The sequence below is a fragment of the Suricata suricatta genome, chromosome 13 (assembly GCF_006229205.1).
Source record: "Suricata suricatta isolate VVHF042 chromosome 13, meerkat_22Aug2017_6uvM2_HiC, whole genome shotgun sequence".
NCBI lineage: Eukaryota > Metazoa > Chordata > Mammalia > Carnivora > Herpestidae > Suricata > Suricata suricatta.
Window position 1 is genome coordinate 9,684,592 of NC_043712.1, and position 17,601 is coordinate 9,702,192.

General features: G+C 37.5%; 1 protein-coding gene across 1 annotated transcript in view; it reads left to right on the forward strand.

Annotated features, from left to right (window-relative positions):
- Positions 1-17,601, forward strand: part of SCAI (suppressor of cancer cell invasion) — a 138,080-nt gene that overhangs the window by 106,417 nt on the left and 14,062 nt on the right. The window contains exons 13-15 of the mRNA XM_029920735.1: positions 1,426-1,525; positions 3,217-3,298; positions 16,154-16,226. Of these exons, the coding sequence (XP_029776595.1) occupies positions 1,426-1,525; positions 3,217-3,298; positions 16,154-16,226 (255 nt within the window). The remainder of the gene's footprint in view (positions 1-1,425; positions 1,526-3,216; positions 3,299-16,153; positions 16,227-17,601) is intronic.

Here is a 17,601-nt window from a genome sequence, read left to right on the forward strand (position 1 = left end):
CGTTTTATGGATTCAGCCTGAAGCATATTGGGATGCTGTTTCAGAATAAAAGCTTTTTAAAACCATTCAGAATATATGAGTCCAGAATATATGAAATTGGTCAGAATAGATGAGAACTTGAATGTAAATTAGGCAATTAAATCTTTGTCAGGACAAAAAAAATTTTTTCTTAACATCCTTAACATTTTCCTCTTCATCTGTTTGTTGAAATTTGCATTCCTTTATACAGTGCATGTCCCTGCCATCTTCCTTGCATGACACACAGGTGCTCTTAAAGTGTTAAAATGAAAACAAAGCAAAATAAATCTCAATGTCTTTTCATTGCAGTGATTTTTATGGGCTAAAATATAACACAACGTTAAAAGTGACACACAGTCACAAACACAAACTTTGAAGTTTTTTGTAATGATCCTAGGAATTTTATTTTTAAATAAATGAAAAAATTTTTTAATTAATGGAGATTTTGAAGTTTTTAAACTTATTTTGAGAGAGAGAAAGAGTGAGTAAGCAGAGGAGAGGCAGAGAGAGGGAAAGAGAGAGAATCACAGGCAGCACAGAGCCCGATGTGGGACTCCCAACTCATGAACTGTGAGATGATGACCTGAGCTGAAACCGAGAGTCGGGCACTTAACTGACTGAGCCGCCCCGGTGCCCCTTTTTCCATGTTTTATAACATAAACTGTTGAATCATGTTTTCTGGGCTCCCATTTAACATACTGACCTCTTCTTTTCCTTTTATAAAATACAGTAGGTCCTAAGTAAATGGTCGTTTGAGAGAGGTGATTCCTAACATCCCATAGCTGTTCCATTTAGACAAGAGTTCAACTAACCAATGTGATCAGTAGGAAAGACTAACTTTAAAACTGGAAGTACAGTGGCTGATGTAAGAGTGATAATAACAGATTTTTTGACACACCAAGGTTTGGCATTCCTTTTCTTAAAAATGAAGTGTTAATAAGAATTTTCAAGTCCCACTCAAAAATTTTCCCTAAATTTTATAATTAGTGGCTCACTTAAAATTATATTTAAGAAATTATTAGGACTTCATTCTGCAACTTTCTTATTTAGATAATTTGGTTGAATGTGAGATTTTAATTTTGCTTGAAATATAAAGATCATTTTGAACATCCCATATCTCCATCCCTTTTACTACCCAGAATAAGGAGGTGCAGTAGATTCTTGTTTTGTTTCTCATTATCTTCTGTTTGAAGGACTGATGAATAATTAAATGATTTTTTTTTAAATGTTGAAACAGGCAACATGCTGAAATCATTTAAATATTGCATTGAACTAGGATGTTAAATTTTAAAATGATTTAAATGTTTTGTGATTATCTTCCACTTGTATCAGTGAGAGATTCACACAAGCATCAGATCAATGTTATTCTCCAGCTGAAGTCTAGGATTCTTCCCTTTGTTTTTATAGGTCCTTACGATTTTGGCGGAGTACTCACTAATAGTAACCGGGATATTATTAATGGAGATGCCATCCACAAACGAAATCAGTCCCACAAGGAAATGCACTGGTATGTATTCTGGTGTCTCTCTCTATTATAAAAATTATAGGTCTGTCATAGAAAACATCAAGTGAAATGGGGACTTTTTCTAGTATGAGGAATATTCCCTCAGAATATAACAACACGTATTTGGATTCTGGTGGTATTTCAGGCTCTGACTATCCTAGGAAATTAGAATTTTCGGCTGTTGTTTATTTTTAAAATTCTCATTGAGTATTATATGTCAGCGAAAGAGGAGACTGTACGTGTGTACATAAATAATATGTCAGGACATGATACATGTTAACATCAATGCAGGCTTTTAAAATACAAGTTTCTGTCATTTAGATGTAGTAAAAATGAACTTAGTTGTATGATTTTAAATAAATTTCATCTATGAATGTTCACTCTTTTTCTAAGTACAACACATTCACTGCTTGGGCCATTATTGGCTCTAGAATTCCTCTAGCTGAGAGACAGCAATCTGGTTATAAAGGAGACTGGACTTGTCTGAAACTGCATTTCTAATAGTATTTTACACAAAAATGATGTAACTGTTCATATTAAAGAATGAGGAAGGGAAGACAGAGACACAGATGTTTCAAATTATCTGTATAATAGCTAACAGTCCTTGAAGCCATATGTGGGTACTGTCATTGACCTTAGTTGTAGATGATTGATATTAGAAAAACTTATGTTTGGGGCAACCGGGGTGACCTTGTGGGTTAAGCGTCCGATTCTAGACTTCTGCTCAAGTTGTGATCTCGCTCTTCATGAGTTCAAGCCCCATGTCAGGCTCCACAATGACAGTGGAGAGCCTGCTTGGGATTCTCTCCCTCTCTCTCTCTCTCTCTCTCTCTCTCTCTCTCTCTGCCCCTCCCCAGCTCTGTTTCTCCTTCTCTCAAGGTATATAAACTTAAAAAAAACTTGTATTATTAAAAAAAAAAAGAAAAACTTATATTTGAAACATACTGAAGTTTGATGACATCGCTCATTGACACATCACTTTATATATTTATGTTTACATTTACATTAATATTTTTACACATAAACACATTGTCCCGTAGGCTATGGAAAAGAGAGCATGCGCAGAATTGTGACCTTTTCTTAAGCATTGGCTCCCAAACTCATGTTGCTGGACTTTGGGTGCCAGAGGTCTGTGGGCCAGTGAATCTATATGTTTACCAAGCACCCCATCTGATTCTGATGCAAAGGTACAGAGGAAGCATAGAATAGTAAAAGGGGAGCCTCTGTTTATTATCCACAATATTAAGGTGTAGCTTGAAATTTTAAAACTTGTTAAGATAGATACGTATTTTAAAAGACTCACTGAAATACAAATCTGGGTGTGTTGTTGCCTCTTGGTTTGAGAACATTTTCTTAGAAGGAGCTTTTAAATACTAAGCAAGCACCTGAGTGCTGACTCGCGGGATTTTCCTGTTGTATGTTTTCTCCATCTGTGTATCTATAGACTTCTCTTTAGCTAGAATATTCCTGAATAATAATTATCTCTGAATATTTTTCCAGATAAAACTGCTAACTTGTCTATCCCAATAAATAGAGACGTGTTTTGTCTTTTGCTGAATTTATCTTTGTTTCCTTGCTCGGTGCCATAATGAAAAGGAGATGTGAGCAGACCAAACTCTGAACAGTAAAGTTTCGGAGACTTGGCCGGTGTAGTCGTACAGTTATTCATCGTTACCGTTTGGTTGTTTTCCCAGCCTTCATCCTGGAGACCTCTATCCTTTCACGAGGAAGCCTCTGTTTATCATTGTGGATTCATCCAACAGCGTCGCGTACAAGGTGAGTTCCAGCAGCGCCGTTGTGCCTGTTACACATCATGGCACCACCCCCAGGTAACCAGTCTTAACATGCGCCTTTTTATTTTGCTTTATCATTATTTTTTTAAATTTAGCAGTTTGTATTTAGTCTTTCTTTTCTTTTGAGGTTGTGCATGCTAGTCAGGATCTGGTGCTATGAATAGAAACAAGAAGAAAACGCATGAATGGACACTCAGTGGAAAATAATAAATCCTCCTGCAGGAAAAAAAAATCAAGATTTCCAAGATCTCTGGTGGGAGGTTTATTTTTGTTATATAACCCAGAGTAATTTTCTTTTATAGGAGTAGGAGTATATAGGAAAATTTTATTTTCTAGTTTTCAGACTTTTCCCCTTCTCCACACTGAGCTGCTATAGTTTAAGTGAAATTTCTATACCATCTTACCCAATCACAGTCTGAATAGCAACATATATTGTTTTAGAGGCACTTAATTTTTTTTTAAATTTGTGACAGTGAATAAAAAAAGATGGCCTTGAATGCTGAAATAAGTAACAGGGCTCTACAGTGAAAAGCCTTTGGTTATATATTTTCTCTTGAAGCAATGGGTTTCAATGACTATACAAAGAATGCCCATAGTGAAATACTTAATTTAAAGTTGGATATTAGGATTCAAACTACAGTAATTTACAGGAAAATGAAAACAATCTTCATAGTCCTTTGTGTGTGGTTGCAATATTTCATTAATCAACAATATGTTCAGAAATATGCTAGGAACACAAATCTGCCAATTAAAACTCTTTCTGTTGTGGGTGTTTGTATAATTAGATAGAGAAGCAAATATTAGAAGATTTATTTTAGGAGAATAAGGGAAATAAATGTCTGCTAGCCAAGAGATGACCCCAAACATATGTTTCCCATCTAATTTTTATGTTTAGTTTCACTTTCTAGAGTTAGTGTCTGAATTTCAAGAGTATCCAATCCACCCTACATTTTTCAGCGTATATCCTGCTACCCATTTTGTCAAGTTTCACAACTTTTGATGTTTAGGAAAATTAGCTGTCTACTTTATTGAATCATGTATGTTGTTGCCTTTAATCTTTTTGAGGGGGGTGGAAGCTGCTGAAGGAAAGAAAAGGCTTATTGGCTACCTCGTTTAAATCTATAAAACCAGTGGAGTCCAGGAAACATTCTGTGACCTTGTCAATGACAAGGAATCGTTTGCTACAGTTAAGTGAATGATGTGACAATATGTTGATGTACCAGGCCCAGTGTCTTACTGAGTATGATCTGGCAGGCATTTAGAGTATTTTAGCAACCTTTTAATTTCCCTCGATTTGATTGGATAATATTTGATACCCCCTTTTATAATCACAAGAATATCATTCATTTTATGTGCCTGCTATTTCCAAAGTGCTGTTTGGATACAGAATGGGTATTGAATGCTGATTTTTAAAAACACCATTGTGCATAGTTGGAAATGTATTTCCCTAATTACATGTCATGATTTAATTTGAGATTTCAATATTCTGAAACCCAGGATGACAGTGGACTAATAGAAAGCTTTTCTTGTTCATTTGTGTGTTCTTGATGTCACATGCAATATCACTCCTTTAAAAAATTACATTGTCCAGAACGTACTTATCTTCATATGCGTTATGCAAGTCAGAGCATAGCAAAGACCAGTTTGCTCTTTTTAAATATTAGTACAATTTGATGCCTCTAAATCAAGTATGCAGTTGTCTGTGTTAACATGTGAAAGTGTCTGATACTTACCTTTCCCACAAAACGTGTGAAAAGTCTTAAATTACCATCTAACATATTTCTAGTGAAAACGAACTGTGTGATTATTAGTTCTTGAGGATCAACTTTACTGTGTATGTTTCACGTATATGAATGTTTCATGAACACGTTTGCTAATGTCTCTTCATAGAAATACAAACATTTCATGTATACTTTTAAATATTACCTTTTTATTTTTATGAGAATTAAGCTCCTCCATATAGTTTAAAACTGTTGTTCTCAACCCTTTCTGTGTATCAGAAACATTCGATTCCTTCTCAAAACCATTTGTACCTGGGCCCCAGCACCTCTGATTCTGCATCAGTTGCTTGGGGCGGGTCTCAAGTGTGAGCACAGTTCCTGTGTGTTATCAGGGTGGGGACGACTCAGTCAGCAAGCTCCTGCAGATGTTACCAGAAACAGCAGTTCCCATTCTCCTGCCAAACCCCCATGTGCCTTTTCCCAGAGGCCGCCAGTTCCATCTTTTGTAGCTGATTATATGTCTAAATAACATGCTCATATTGACATTTCTCGATTCTTCAGTTTTAGGCCTTATGTAGTGATGTCCCATCGTGGAAGAGAAATTCAGCTCTTTCCTCTTCCTATCCCCAGCTCACATTTATACCTCCTTTTCTCCCCAAGGGAGACTTCTTTCATGATTTCGGTTCGCTGCATATTTAATGCTTATATTATGATGATTATAAAATGCATTTCACAGTTAAGCCATATAGGAAACTTTTTCTTTCCCATGCAACTTCCTGTCTTTCCTGGAGTAAATAGTTATGTAACTTTGTTCCTTGTTTTCATCTGAGTGTCACGGTGCTTCAACCCCAGTCTGCTCACCAGTCACCTGCATCTTCTTGTAGGTTGTTCACATTCTTCTGTCTCTTCATTTTCTCTTTGTGCCGAACTATCCCTCCGAGCCTCTGAGCTGGTCCCTCTGCAGAAGCCTCATCCCAGAACCTTGTTTCAGCATTATCCTGACAATTCATTCTCTCTCCACTGTTTCCTGAGCCCTGTGTCCTCCTCTTGGACTCTTATGTCCTTTCTCATGTCGGTGCAGCATCCCAGAGCCGCTTCTGAGAGAAGCTGAGTAGGAGGTAAAATATCTGTGGTCTCGCACTTCTTCAATTGTTCTTTAATTTACTCTCACCTTTTCATGATGGTTTTGGTAGAGATTAGAAATTCTTTCCCTTCAGAATTTGGAAGGGATTGTTCTGTTGCTTTATAGCTCCCACTGCTTCCTAAGGAGTAGAGAGTCATTCTAATTCTTGACTCTTTATGTGACCTGTTTTCAGTCTCTGCAAATGTACAGGATTGTCAGTTTGTCCCTGATGTTTTTCAGCTTCATAACAATGTGCCCTGGTCTGGGTTTACTTCATGGTGCGTGGCATGGGCTTCCTGAATTTTGTCAATGTGGAAACTCGGCCTGTTTACTTGAGTTGTTTCATTGATCTCCCCTCCCCATTGTCCCTGTTTTGTCTTCTGGGAACTTCTGTCATTCCTATATTGGACCTTCTAGCCTAGTCCTCTGTTTTCTTGGCCTTCATTTTCCATATTTTGCTCCTTCTGCGCTGTAGGAGATTCCCTGGCCTTTATCTTCTAACCTATAGATTTCTTATTTGTATTCTAGATGTTTCTTCCATAAAGAAGTAGATGTATGTGTATGTATATACAACAAATATGCATACACAGGAGTAATCATCTTGGTTTTTATGTTATTTGAAATATCTTCTCTTACCTTTGAAAATATCACTTGGTCGTTTAAAAAATTCTCCCTGCATACTCTTCTTCCTCCATTTTGATTTGTTTCTCTTAGGATTTGTCCATATATTTCATATTAGAGACTTTCCTCAGAGTATCATAATGCTTGCTTGTCTGCTAAGATTTAAGAGAAGAAGCTACCACGGTGATTGGAATCTCTCAGGTTGTGGACAGAGCTTGTCACAATGACATGCTCAGTGTGATGGTCTAGCTGGACCATTTAGCTGGGTGACAGCTCATGTCAGTATCTTCAGGTCTTTCTTCATGGTCTGCTCATATTCACCAGAGCAGACTCATCCTTCTGCCTGGAACGGAAGGATCTGATTATCAGTACCATGCTTTGTTTCTCCTAAAGTCTTTATATGTGCTTATATTTGTATTTACATATATCTTTATGTCTCCATTGCCTTACACTTAAAATATTCTTAATAAAGCATGTTGAATGATTAAATGAAGGTGAACACTATTATCTTTATTTTGTAGTTGAGGAAACTTTGCCTTTGGAGGTTAGGTATTTGGCCTAATTGATTCCACCAGTCTTTGTTATTCCAAAGTCCAAGCCCTCTTCATATTGAGGAGAAAGGAGTATTGCATGCCGGGCCTAGCCTCATTTCAGTGGACAGTGACCGAAACACCAAGATATGTATGGGAATTATGGCCCAAACTTCCACTCTCAAATCGTCATCAGGGAATGGGCAGGTTGAAGTGGCCTCATATCTGTAGTCACGTAGTACTAGTGGGAGTGAAATAAAATCCCTGTCTCATTTTGGGTGACATGTATTTCAGTTCTGCTTTCTTTTCTTTGGAAGAAGAGAATCCTTTGAATATTTAAATATTTGTGAGAGAGCTGGATCTCTGCCAATGAACATAACTTACGCATTTGTCAAAACAGTCAGATCTATGTAAACAGCCCCATCCTAAAGTATCTGCCTGATGGGTGCAGATTGCCGCAGTCTGTTAAGGCGCCCACCTGCCTAACCAGAGCGAGTGAGAGCTCTTCTGCTAGCCGGCTGCGCTCCTTCCGTTTCTTTTTTTGCTACTTTGAAAGACCATCTCTTTGTGTTTGGCGTTCCACAATTATGTTGTGATATATCTAGGTTTTGTTTCTTCCTATTTAACTTACTGGGATTTGTTGGATTTCTTCAATTGGTACATTGGAGTTTTTCATTAATGCTAGAAAATTCCTAGACATTATTTCTCCAAATATTTGCTGTAGCCTAGCTTCTCTCTCATCCCCTTCTGGAACTCTGATTATATATGTATATTTCTTAGCACAGCATTTGCCCTGTGTCTTCCACATCTCTTGACTTCTCTTCTACATTTTCCTTCTTTTTGTGTACCTGGTTGAGATTTGCATAATTTTGTCTAATCTTCCAATTAACAACTTATGACTTTAGCTGTGATTAATTTGTGTTTAAACCCACTTGTTGAGTTTTATATTGGTTGTGTTTCATTTCTAGATGTTCTGTTTGGTTCTTTTTCAAATAATCTATTGCCTTTTTATTTTTTATTTTATTTTTAAAGTTTTTGTTTATTTTACGAAAGAGAAAGCACAAATGAGCAGGGAAGGGCAGAGAGAGGGGGACAGAGGATCTGAGGTGGGCTCTGCACTGACAGGAGAGAGCTTGATGTGGGGCTCGAACTCATGAACCATGAAATCATGACCTGAGCCAAAGTTGGACACTTAACTGAGGCACCCAAGTGCCCCTCCATTTTCTTTTTTATAGTTTCTTCTTTACTGTTTTCAGGTTTGTTCTCTATTTCTTTAAACTTAATAAACCTACTCATTTTACTATTTCTTATCTAACTGATAATGGCTATACCTGAAATCTGCTTTTGCTGGTGAAAGTTACCCTTTGGTATGTTTGTATTCTTATATGGTTGATGACATGCGACTAGTTTCTTCTCATTTATCCTTAAAACTCTTTGTGGGAAATTCGCTGAGGCCTGGAATGAAGATACTTTCATCCAGCGAGATACTTTCATGAAGATACTTTCATGCATTTGCTTCAGCTAAATACCTGAAGGGACTACTAAGCCATGACATGTTTTTAGGATTACCTCCATGGTATGAATTTGGGCTCCAAACATGTGAAAGCTTAGAGTTAGAACCCTCAAGCACTGTTGTATTTTGTTTGTTTGTCTCTGCTCTGTTTGTTACTGAGAAACTTCCTTGCAGGCCCTTTGAGGAGTCGTTATGGCAGAAGGATGGTAATGTTCGGATTGGGTTCATCCTTATACTAATGCCAGAGCCCTTTAGGATTTCAGTTGAACTGGGCTGGTTTCCTGTTAGATTCCTGACTTGGGCAAACCCTGAGCTCTGACTTGTGTCCTCTTCTCTAGATAGGACCTGTAAAACCTAAATTCACCTTGTTCTGTTGCTTCAGGGCAAAGGAGGTCTGGAGTCAACTTATTTTTCTCAGTTTTTTCTACTGGCTTTTCCACGTTTCTGTGACCTCTTATCACTGAAGTGCCTTGGACTCTGTCTTTGTTCCTCTTCTTTCCCAGCTACAACTCACTCCCTAGTGCCCTTATTTAACGTTAAGTTTGAGGTTTTTTGTTTTGTTTTGTTTTTTGTTTTTAATTTAAGTAATCTCTGGGCTTAACATAGGGCTCGAACTCACTACCCCAACGCCAAGAGTCGCTGGCTCCGCCAGCCGAGCCAACCAGACACCCCGACGGCCTTATGTGGTTTCATGACTTTAATTACAATCTCTACGCTGACAATTTCTAAATTCCTGCCTCCAGCCCAGACCTCTCTCTGTTACTCCAGACTTAAATATAATCTACCTACTCCATATCTGATTGGTAATTCTAATAAAGATCACAAATTTCACATGCCCAAGACAGAACCCCTAAGACCTCTTCCTCCTCCAGTTTTTCCCAGATCAGTTAATGACTGTTTCTACACTTTCATAGGGGCCACAGCCCAAATCCTTGGTTTCAAATCATTGGTTTCATACTTCCTTCACATCCCATGTCCACTTCAAGAACTTGTCTTGTCTGTAACTGCTCTATCCAGATGCGTCCCACCCCACTGCCATCACCCTGACCCATGCCACCGTTGTCTCTCCCTTGAATTATTGCAGGGGCTTCCTTAACAAGTCCTCCTCCTTCTGCCCTGGCTTCCTTGCAGAATGTGTCTATACGTCAGAGCATGTCACTACTCTACTGAAAATTTCCGGAGGCTCCTCATCTCACGTGGAGTGAAGGCTTCATGTGATCCACCCTCACACACCTCTTCGCGCCTCTCAGATGCATCTCTGATCTTTTCTCTTGCCAGTCTCCCTACCACTCGGTTCTCTGCAGCCACGCTGACCCTGCTACTCCTCTAACTTACCTGGTGGTCTGCTGCTTTGGATCTTTGTGTCTATTCCCCCTGCCTTGAATCCTTCCACAGACACCCACATTATTCTTCATGTATTTGATAAATAGAAGCCTCTCAATAGGGTCTTCCCTAATTGACCTATTTATTTTTATTATTTTTTAAAAGATTTATTTATTTTTGGGTGAGCACAAGCAGGGGAGGGACAGAAAGAGGGGGACAGAGGATCTGAAGTGGACTCTGCACTGACAGCAGCAAGCCCAATGTGGGGCTTGAACTCAGGAACCGCAAGATCATGACCTGAGCTAAAGTAGGATGCTCAACCGATTGAGCCACCCATGTGCCCTCCTAATTGCCCTATTTAATATCATTTGCTGGGGTGTCCAACTTCGGCTCAGGTCATGATCTTACAACTCATGAGCCCGAGCCCCACAGCAGATGTCAGCCTGTCAGCACAGAGCCCTCTTCAAATTCTCTGCCCCTCCCCTGCTTGTACTCTCCCAGAAAATAAATAAATATTAAAAAAAAAAGATAAATAAAATCATATGCTTCACTTGCATTCTTTATCCACCTCATTTACTTTATTTTTTTTCTTAATTATCATGACAGTTAGCTTCTATATAGTGCCATCCACCGTTCTAAGCACTTTACAAATATATTTTTTAAGAGTTATTTACTTATGAGAGAGAGTGTGTGAGCAGACAAGGGGCAGACAGAGAGGGAGACACAGAATCCAGAGCAGGCTGTAGACTCAGAGCTCTTAGCACAGAGCCCGACACAGGTTTTGAACCCATAAACGTGAGATCATGACCTGAGCCAAAGTCAGTGCCTAACCGACTGAGCCACCCAGGAGCCCCAGCATTTATAAATATTAACACGTTTCATCCTCAGCCAGCGTAGGTGTTACTTTTATTATTCCTATTTTACCAATAAAACCACAGCACAGAAAGATTCAGTAATTTGCCTGAGGATACACACACAATTAATAGGTGGCTAAGTTGGGATTTAAACAATCTGATTGTGAAGTCTGTGCGGCTGACCATACTCTGTTGTCTCTCCACTTGTAGACCTTACCACCTTCCATGATACTACATAACATCTTTGTTTACTGTGGGTCTCTACCTGCCACCTCCACCCCTGTCTAAATGCCAACTCCAGGAAAACAGGGTTTAAAGAAAAAAGTTCTGTTTTGCTTACTGCTGTCTTCCTAGGACCTAGAATAGTGTCTAGTCAGTAGATTTAAAGAGTATATGTTAAAGAAAAGAGATCTTTAAAAAGGATACTGTGTACTACTTTAAAGTGACAAAGATGTTTTAAAGTATCAGTTACATATAAAATTTTATGGGAGAAAAAACTCTATTGTCTATAAGAAGAAAATCAGAGGGGTGCCTGCGTGGTTCTGTCCTTTGAACGTCTGACTCTGGATTTCAGCTCAGGTCCTCATCTCACAATTTTGAGATCCAGCCCTGCATTGGGCTCTGCACTGGGCATGGAGTCAGCTTGGGATTCTCTCTCTCTCTCTCTCTCTCTCTCTCTCTCTCTCTCTCTCTCTCTCTGCCTTTCCTCTGTTCTTGTCCTCCCTCTAAAATAAATAAATAAACTTAAAAAAAGAAATCAGAAAAATATAATCCTAGGATATGAAATAGAGGAAAATGATCAAAGTTATCTTTTTCCCAAAGGAAAATCTAGCCTTTTGGGGTTTACCAGTAAATCCTCTTATTTTTTTTTTAGGTTTTAAAATTTATTTTAGTAATCTTTACGCGTGTGGGGCTCAAACCCACAATGTTAAAATCAAGAGTAACAGGCTCTTCCAACAGAGCCAGCCAGGCGCCCCCACCAGTAAATACTTTTTATTTGTTGATTTGCTATTTTTATTTCAATTAATTTTGAAATATTTATGAAAATCAGCCATTATTGTACACTATGCCAAAAGATAAATAAGAAAAATCACATGGCTTATCTCGGATCATTTTCTGAAATCTAATAAAATTCAGTACCCATTCTTAATGGGAAAAAAAACTCAGCTTATGATGAAAAGCCTTTAAATTAAGTAGCCAATTTTGGACTTTGAGTGAGAAACATTAAAACTATTCTTAGTTAAAATAAGCAAGAAAAAGAGAATGCCTGCTATCATTTTTGTGATTGATCTTGTTTTAGTCCTGACCAGAATTGTTTAGCATTCCCCCAAATAAAACAATGAAAAAGGCTGTCCAGACTAATAAGAAGTATAAATATTGAAGAGAAAAAAATAAAAATCCTTAATTATAGATGTTTATATTTAGAAAATCCTAAGGAATCACAAAAAAACTTAATATGCATATACATTCAGCAAAGTAGTTAGATATGGGATGAACATGCAAAAATCAATAGCAGTGTTATATATGAGCTATAGCAAGTTAAAAATTCTTTAATGTATGTTCTATTTACATAAGTTTGCCATGATTTTTCTTAAACATAGCATTCAATCATATAATTCCTACATGGAAGCAATTATGAGACATTCCCAAAAACTTGCAAATAAAGAAAATAAGATAATCCTAAGGGAGTTAAACTAGAAAATTAATTACCAAATGGGTTAGAACGAGAGACAGGTGAGGTATCCTTAAAGAAATGGTTTTCCTGGCCTAAAGTTTAAATATAATCTGATCGAAGGGAATCAGAGGTCCCCAAGATCACTCTGAGCCTCAGCAGTTCACAGGGACTGATAATTCTCAGCCTATAGTCACACTCAGCACTGAGATTTGTCACAGTAAAAGGATAGAGCAAAATCTCAAAGGAAAAAGGCACATGTGATAAGAACAGCGGGCATGACTTTCCAAGACCCCTCTCCAGTGAAGTCATACATCATTTCTCTAGCAACAAGTGAGACAACACTGGTGAAATGTCTACCAGGAAAGCTCCCTAGGGACTGGGTGCCCTGGGTTTTTATTAAGGACTCATTGTGTTGACACCCTCTGCCTTGCTCATACCAAAATGCCCTTCTCCTAGAAGGAAAGCAGGTGCTCAGCATAAACATCTTGTTCACACAGTCTAGACAAAGTAAGCTGGTCTTCTCAGTTCTGCTACTGGTGGGAACTGTCTCCAAATCTGAGTCCCCAGAGGCCAGCCTGCAACCAACTTTGTAAGCAGGCCTTTCAAAGGATTGCAGTCAGGCTTTAACAACAACAACAAAAGGCTAACTCTTTGTACACAAAATTTAAAGAAAAAAAGAAGAGAAAGGTTGGTCAAAAAGAGAAGCAAAGAGAAAGGAGACCTTGGGACACAAATAACAGCCATGTGCATTTTAACACTCTCCAAGATCAAGAGCATCATGGCCAAAGATCCAGGTCATCTCTGCAGTGTGGATAAATGTCTACAGCTGTCTTGTCTGGAAAATGCTCCTTAATATCATTCATCGTACTTCCTTTGTTTTGATTGCAGGAAATTGCTTATTTGTTTAATTTTTCATATTGATATTATACTTACAAAGTCCCAAAATCAATAATTTCCACAAGGCTTTATTATGATATCTCTTTAGCCCTCTCACTCCCAATTCCCTCAGTTACTTTCTCTCTCTATGGGTAATTATTATTATCTGCTTCTTATTTATCCTTCTAGGAATTTTCAAAAATTTATATATAAGCCAAAACAAGTACATAGTCTTTAGTCTTCTTGGCTGTATAAGTAGTACTAACATACTATACACAGTCTCTATAGCTTACTTTGTTTTCACTTAATAAGAAATGTTGGAGATTTCCATATCCTTTCATAAAGAACTTCTTTGTTCTTTTTTATAGCTGCATAGTATTCCATTGTGTGGTTATTGCATAACTTATTTTACCAATACCTTGTTGCTGGTCCTTTACCATTGCTATCAGTGCTGCGAGGAGTAACTTAGGACTCAAAGTTATTACAGGTTTGAGAATATATTAGTAGCATAAATTTTTAGTTGTGGAATCGCTGTGTTAATGGAATAAACATTTGAATTTAATAGATACTGCCAAATTGTCTTCTAACGAGTTTGTACCAATTTATACTCCTTTCATCTACATATGCGTATTTGTTTTCCTATATCCTTGCCAGTAGTGTGTATTCTCAAACTTTGGGAAATTTTGCTAAACTGGTAGGTTAAAAATGACATTGTAGCATAGCTTTGATTTTATTTCTCTTACTAGCAGCAAGGTCGAGCTTCTTTTCATGTTTTTGAGCCAGTTGTATTCCCTTTTATGTGAATTCTCTGTGATCTTCCACTCATTTTTCTATTGGATCAGTGGTCTTTTACTTAGGGATTCAGAGAAGCTCTTCCTGTACTAAGGAGATTAATCTTTGTAATGTGCCTTACAAATATTTTCCCTAGTTCATCATTTTGCTTTTGATTTAGTTTATGCTGTATTTTACTATGCGCAAGCCTTTGGTTTTGTAACTGGGTTTATTAATCTTGTTTTAAATTTATTTATTTATTTTTTAGTAATCTATATACCCAATATGGGTATCAAATTCACAGCCCCAAGATCAAGTGTCACATGCCCTTCCAACTAAGCAAGCCAGGCACCCCTGGGTTTATTAAACTTAATTGTAGTAGTTAGGAAGATCTTCTAAGTTATAGAAATAATCCTTATAATATTTTCTTATATTTTCTTTCTGTACTTTTATTGCTTAATTTTTTAATATCTAAATCTTTTATACATCTAGAGTTTATCCAAATGTGTGGTGCAGAGTATAGAGCCTACTTTTTTCTAGATGGCTCTCTTAATTTTTTTCTACCTCTTTTTTTTTAACTTTTACTTATTTATTTTAAGTAATCTCTACACCCAACATGGGGCTTAAATTTATGACCTCGAGATTGAGAGTCCCATGCTTTTCCGAGCCAGCTAGATGCCCCACATTTTCCTACTTCATAATTTGATTCTTTTTCTTTTTCTTTTTCTTTTTTTTTTTTTTTGCTTTTCTTTTCTTTTGAATGAGAGAATGAGAGAGAGAGAGAATGAGCACGAGTGGGGAAGGAGCAGAGAATCTTAAGCAGGCTCCACACCCAGTGCAGAGTCTGACACAGGGCTTGATCTCACAACCATGAGATCAGGACCTGAGCCAAAATCAAGAGTTGGATGCTGACCCACTCAACCACCCAGGAGCCTCTTTTATGTCGTAATTTGAACTATCATCTTTATCATATATACTCGAGTCCTGTCTGTTTTGGGGTCTAATTTTGAACTCCTTATTCTCTCCCATTGGTCTTCTGCCCACCCTTATGCCAGTGCCAGATATTTTTAATTACTGAGGCTTTAAAGTATGTTTCAGTATCTCATGAGTCTAGTTTCCTCTCTTTGTTCTTTTTTAGAGTTTTCCTGGGTAATCTACTTTTTCCATATGAACTTTAGAATTATTTTTTTCAGTTGCAGGAAAAAATATCTGGCCATTTTTATTGAGGTTGGTTCAAATTTTAATAAATTAGTGGAATGATATCTTTAGAATGGGTTTTTCTCTAAGAACATCCTTTAGAGAAAGCATATCCTTAATCAAGCGAAGAGTGTTATAGTTTAGTGTCAGCTTTCATGCCCACTATTAATTAACATAGTGACATTCTTGTCTTATACATCATTCTATGTGAGCAGTTAATTTGATTCACAATGAGAAATGGTTGGAAATCTTTCCTGATTACTTCCCAGTAAGTCAGGTTTTAGAGTCTGTGAGGCTGAGAGCCAGATCCTAGAGCTTGGAAAATCCACCCTTTTAAATATTGGTGTATATTGCCCAATGGGGTGGCCTCTTGGTAGATAGCCAGATGACCTCTCCCAGTAACACTGCAACCACGTATATGCCTTTATTTTAAAAACCAGTAGTTTACTTAGTAAACTTCACTATTTTAAGAAAGCCTAGTATGCCTGGTAGTTATACATGGCTGGCAGTCTCTTCAGCAGTTACTGATGTTTCTGCATCTGTCTGAGTAAAAGGACCCTATCTGTACACTGATGATGTGCTTTGAAAAACTACTGAATCTTTAATGAAAGTTTTAAATTATTTTATGTTACAGAATTTCACAAACTTATTTGGCCAGCCACTAGTCTGCTTGCTTTCTCCTACAGCGTATCCAAAGGCTTTACAAGGTACGTTGTCATTACCTGTTTTATCAGTAGGTCGCAGATAACTACTGTGTATATTTTGAATAATACTGATCTCTGTCTTCCCAAACTATAGTGATCACTTGTGGCTTTATAGTATTTAACGTGGCAGCTGTCAGTCTCAAATACACCCAGAAGTCTTGCCAACAACTAGACTTCTTTAATGTGCTACCATTAGTTCTTGAGATAAATCTAAAAGAAACGATAAATCACCCCCGAGAAAAATGTGGTTTTTTGGTCCCTTACTGTTGGAGAATTCATGATTTGTGAATATTAAAATTCATTTTGCAGGTGTTATTTTGTTTTGTTCTGTTCTGGTGTGCCTGTCATCATTCATATAGCATGATTTCCTGTATCTCTGACTACCTAATTTAGGCATCTTTTAAGACCATAGAATTTCTGGTCTAGAAAACTTCTCAGCCTCTGCCTAAGAGTTAGGAGAACCTAACTGGCACAATGTAAGGGTTTCTTTTATTCACATTTTTACCTTGTCATATTTTTTAAATAAAAGAACCTCTTTTCAGTGTGCCAGGGAGATAGTATGTCAGTGTTTTTGCTCTTTCTCAGATGGCTGAGAAATTAAAGACTTTGTCTTTTATAACTTGTCCTTGATAAACAACACTTAAAATCGAATTCTAACTCCAGTCATTAAGCTAGGTAGGAACTAAACAAACCTAACACTGTTTTAGCAGTACTTGTCACTGTTTCACTATCTCCCTGACTGCGAATAGTGCTGATGTCTCTCTGTGGGAGATGGCACTTTACTGCTACTTCCCAGCCAGAAGTCCTGTCTGCTGACATAGTTTGACACAGGAAGTGATGGTCAGCATTTGAAAGCCTGAGAGAAGCTGGAGACTTTTCACCGTTGTTTTAAGGTAAGTTTTGCTATTTAACAGGGAAAAACACGTAGAAATATTAAGTTCATATATCCAAAAGCCAAATTACTAAGGGATAGAACTTACCTTCAAACAACGGTAAAATTCTCCTGCTTTGAGGACTTTGTTAACGTGTTTGCTATCATTTCTGGAGAAATGTAACCTCTTCCAGTTATTTAAGAGTGCTTTTTCCTATCAATTTGTCCTATCAAGATGAAGCTTTATTTAAAATTGCATGATCTAGTGTGTTAATATCAAGATTATTTGGTCCAAAAGGCTTTATTGCATAGAGGGTAAAACACCAGACTCTGGAGGCAAACTGAATTTAAATCCCAACTCAACCACTTACTTGCTATGTGACCACGGGAAGTTACTTAGCCATTCTGTTCCTCAGTTTCTTTCCTATCAAATGGAGATAATGATAGTACCTCCTTGTTAAAGAATTCTGGGTATGTAGTAAGTATTCAGTATGTACTATCATTTTT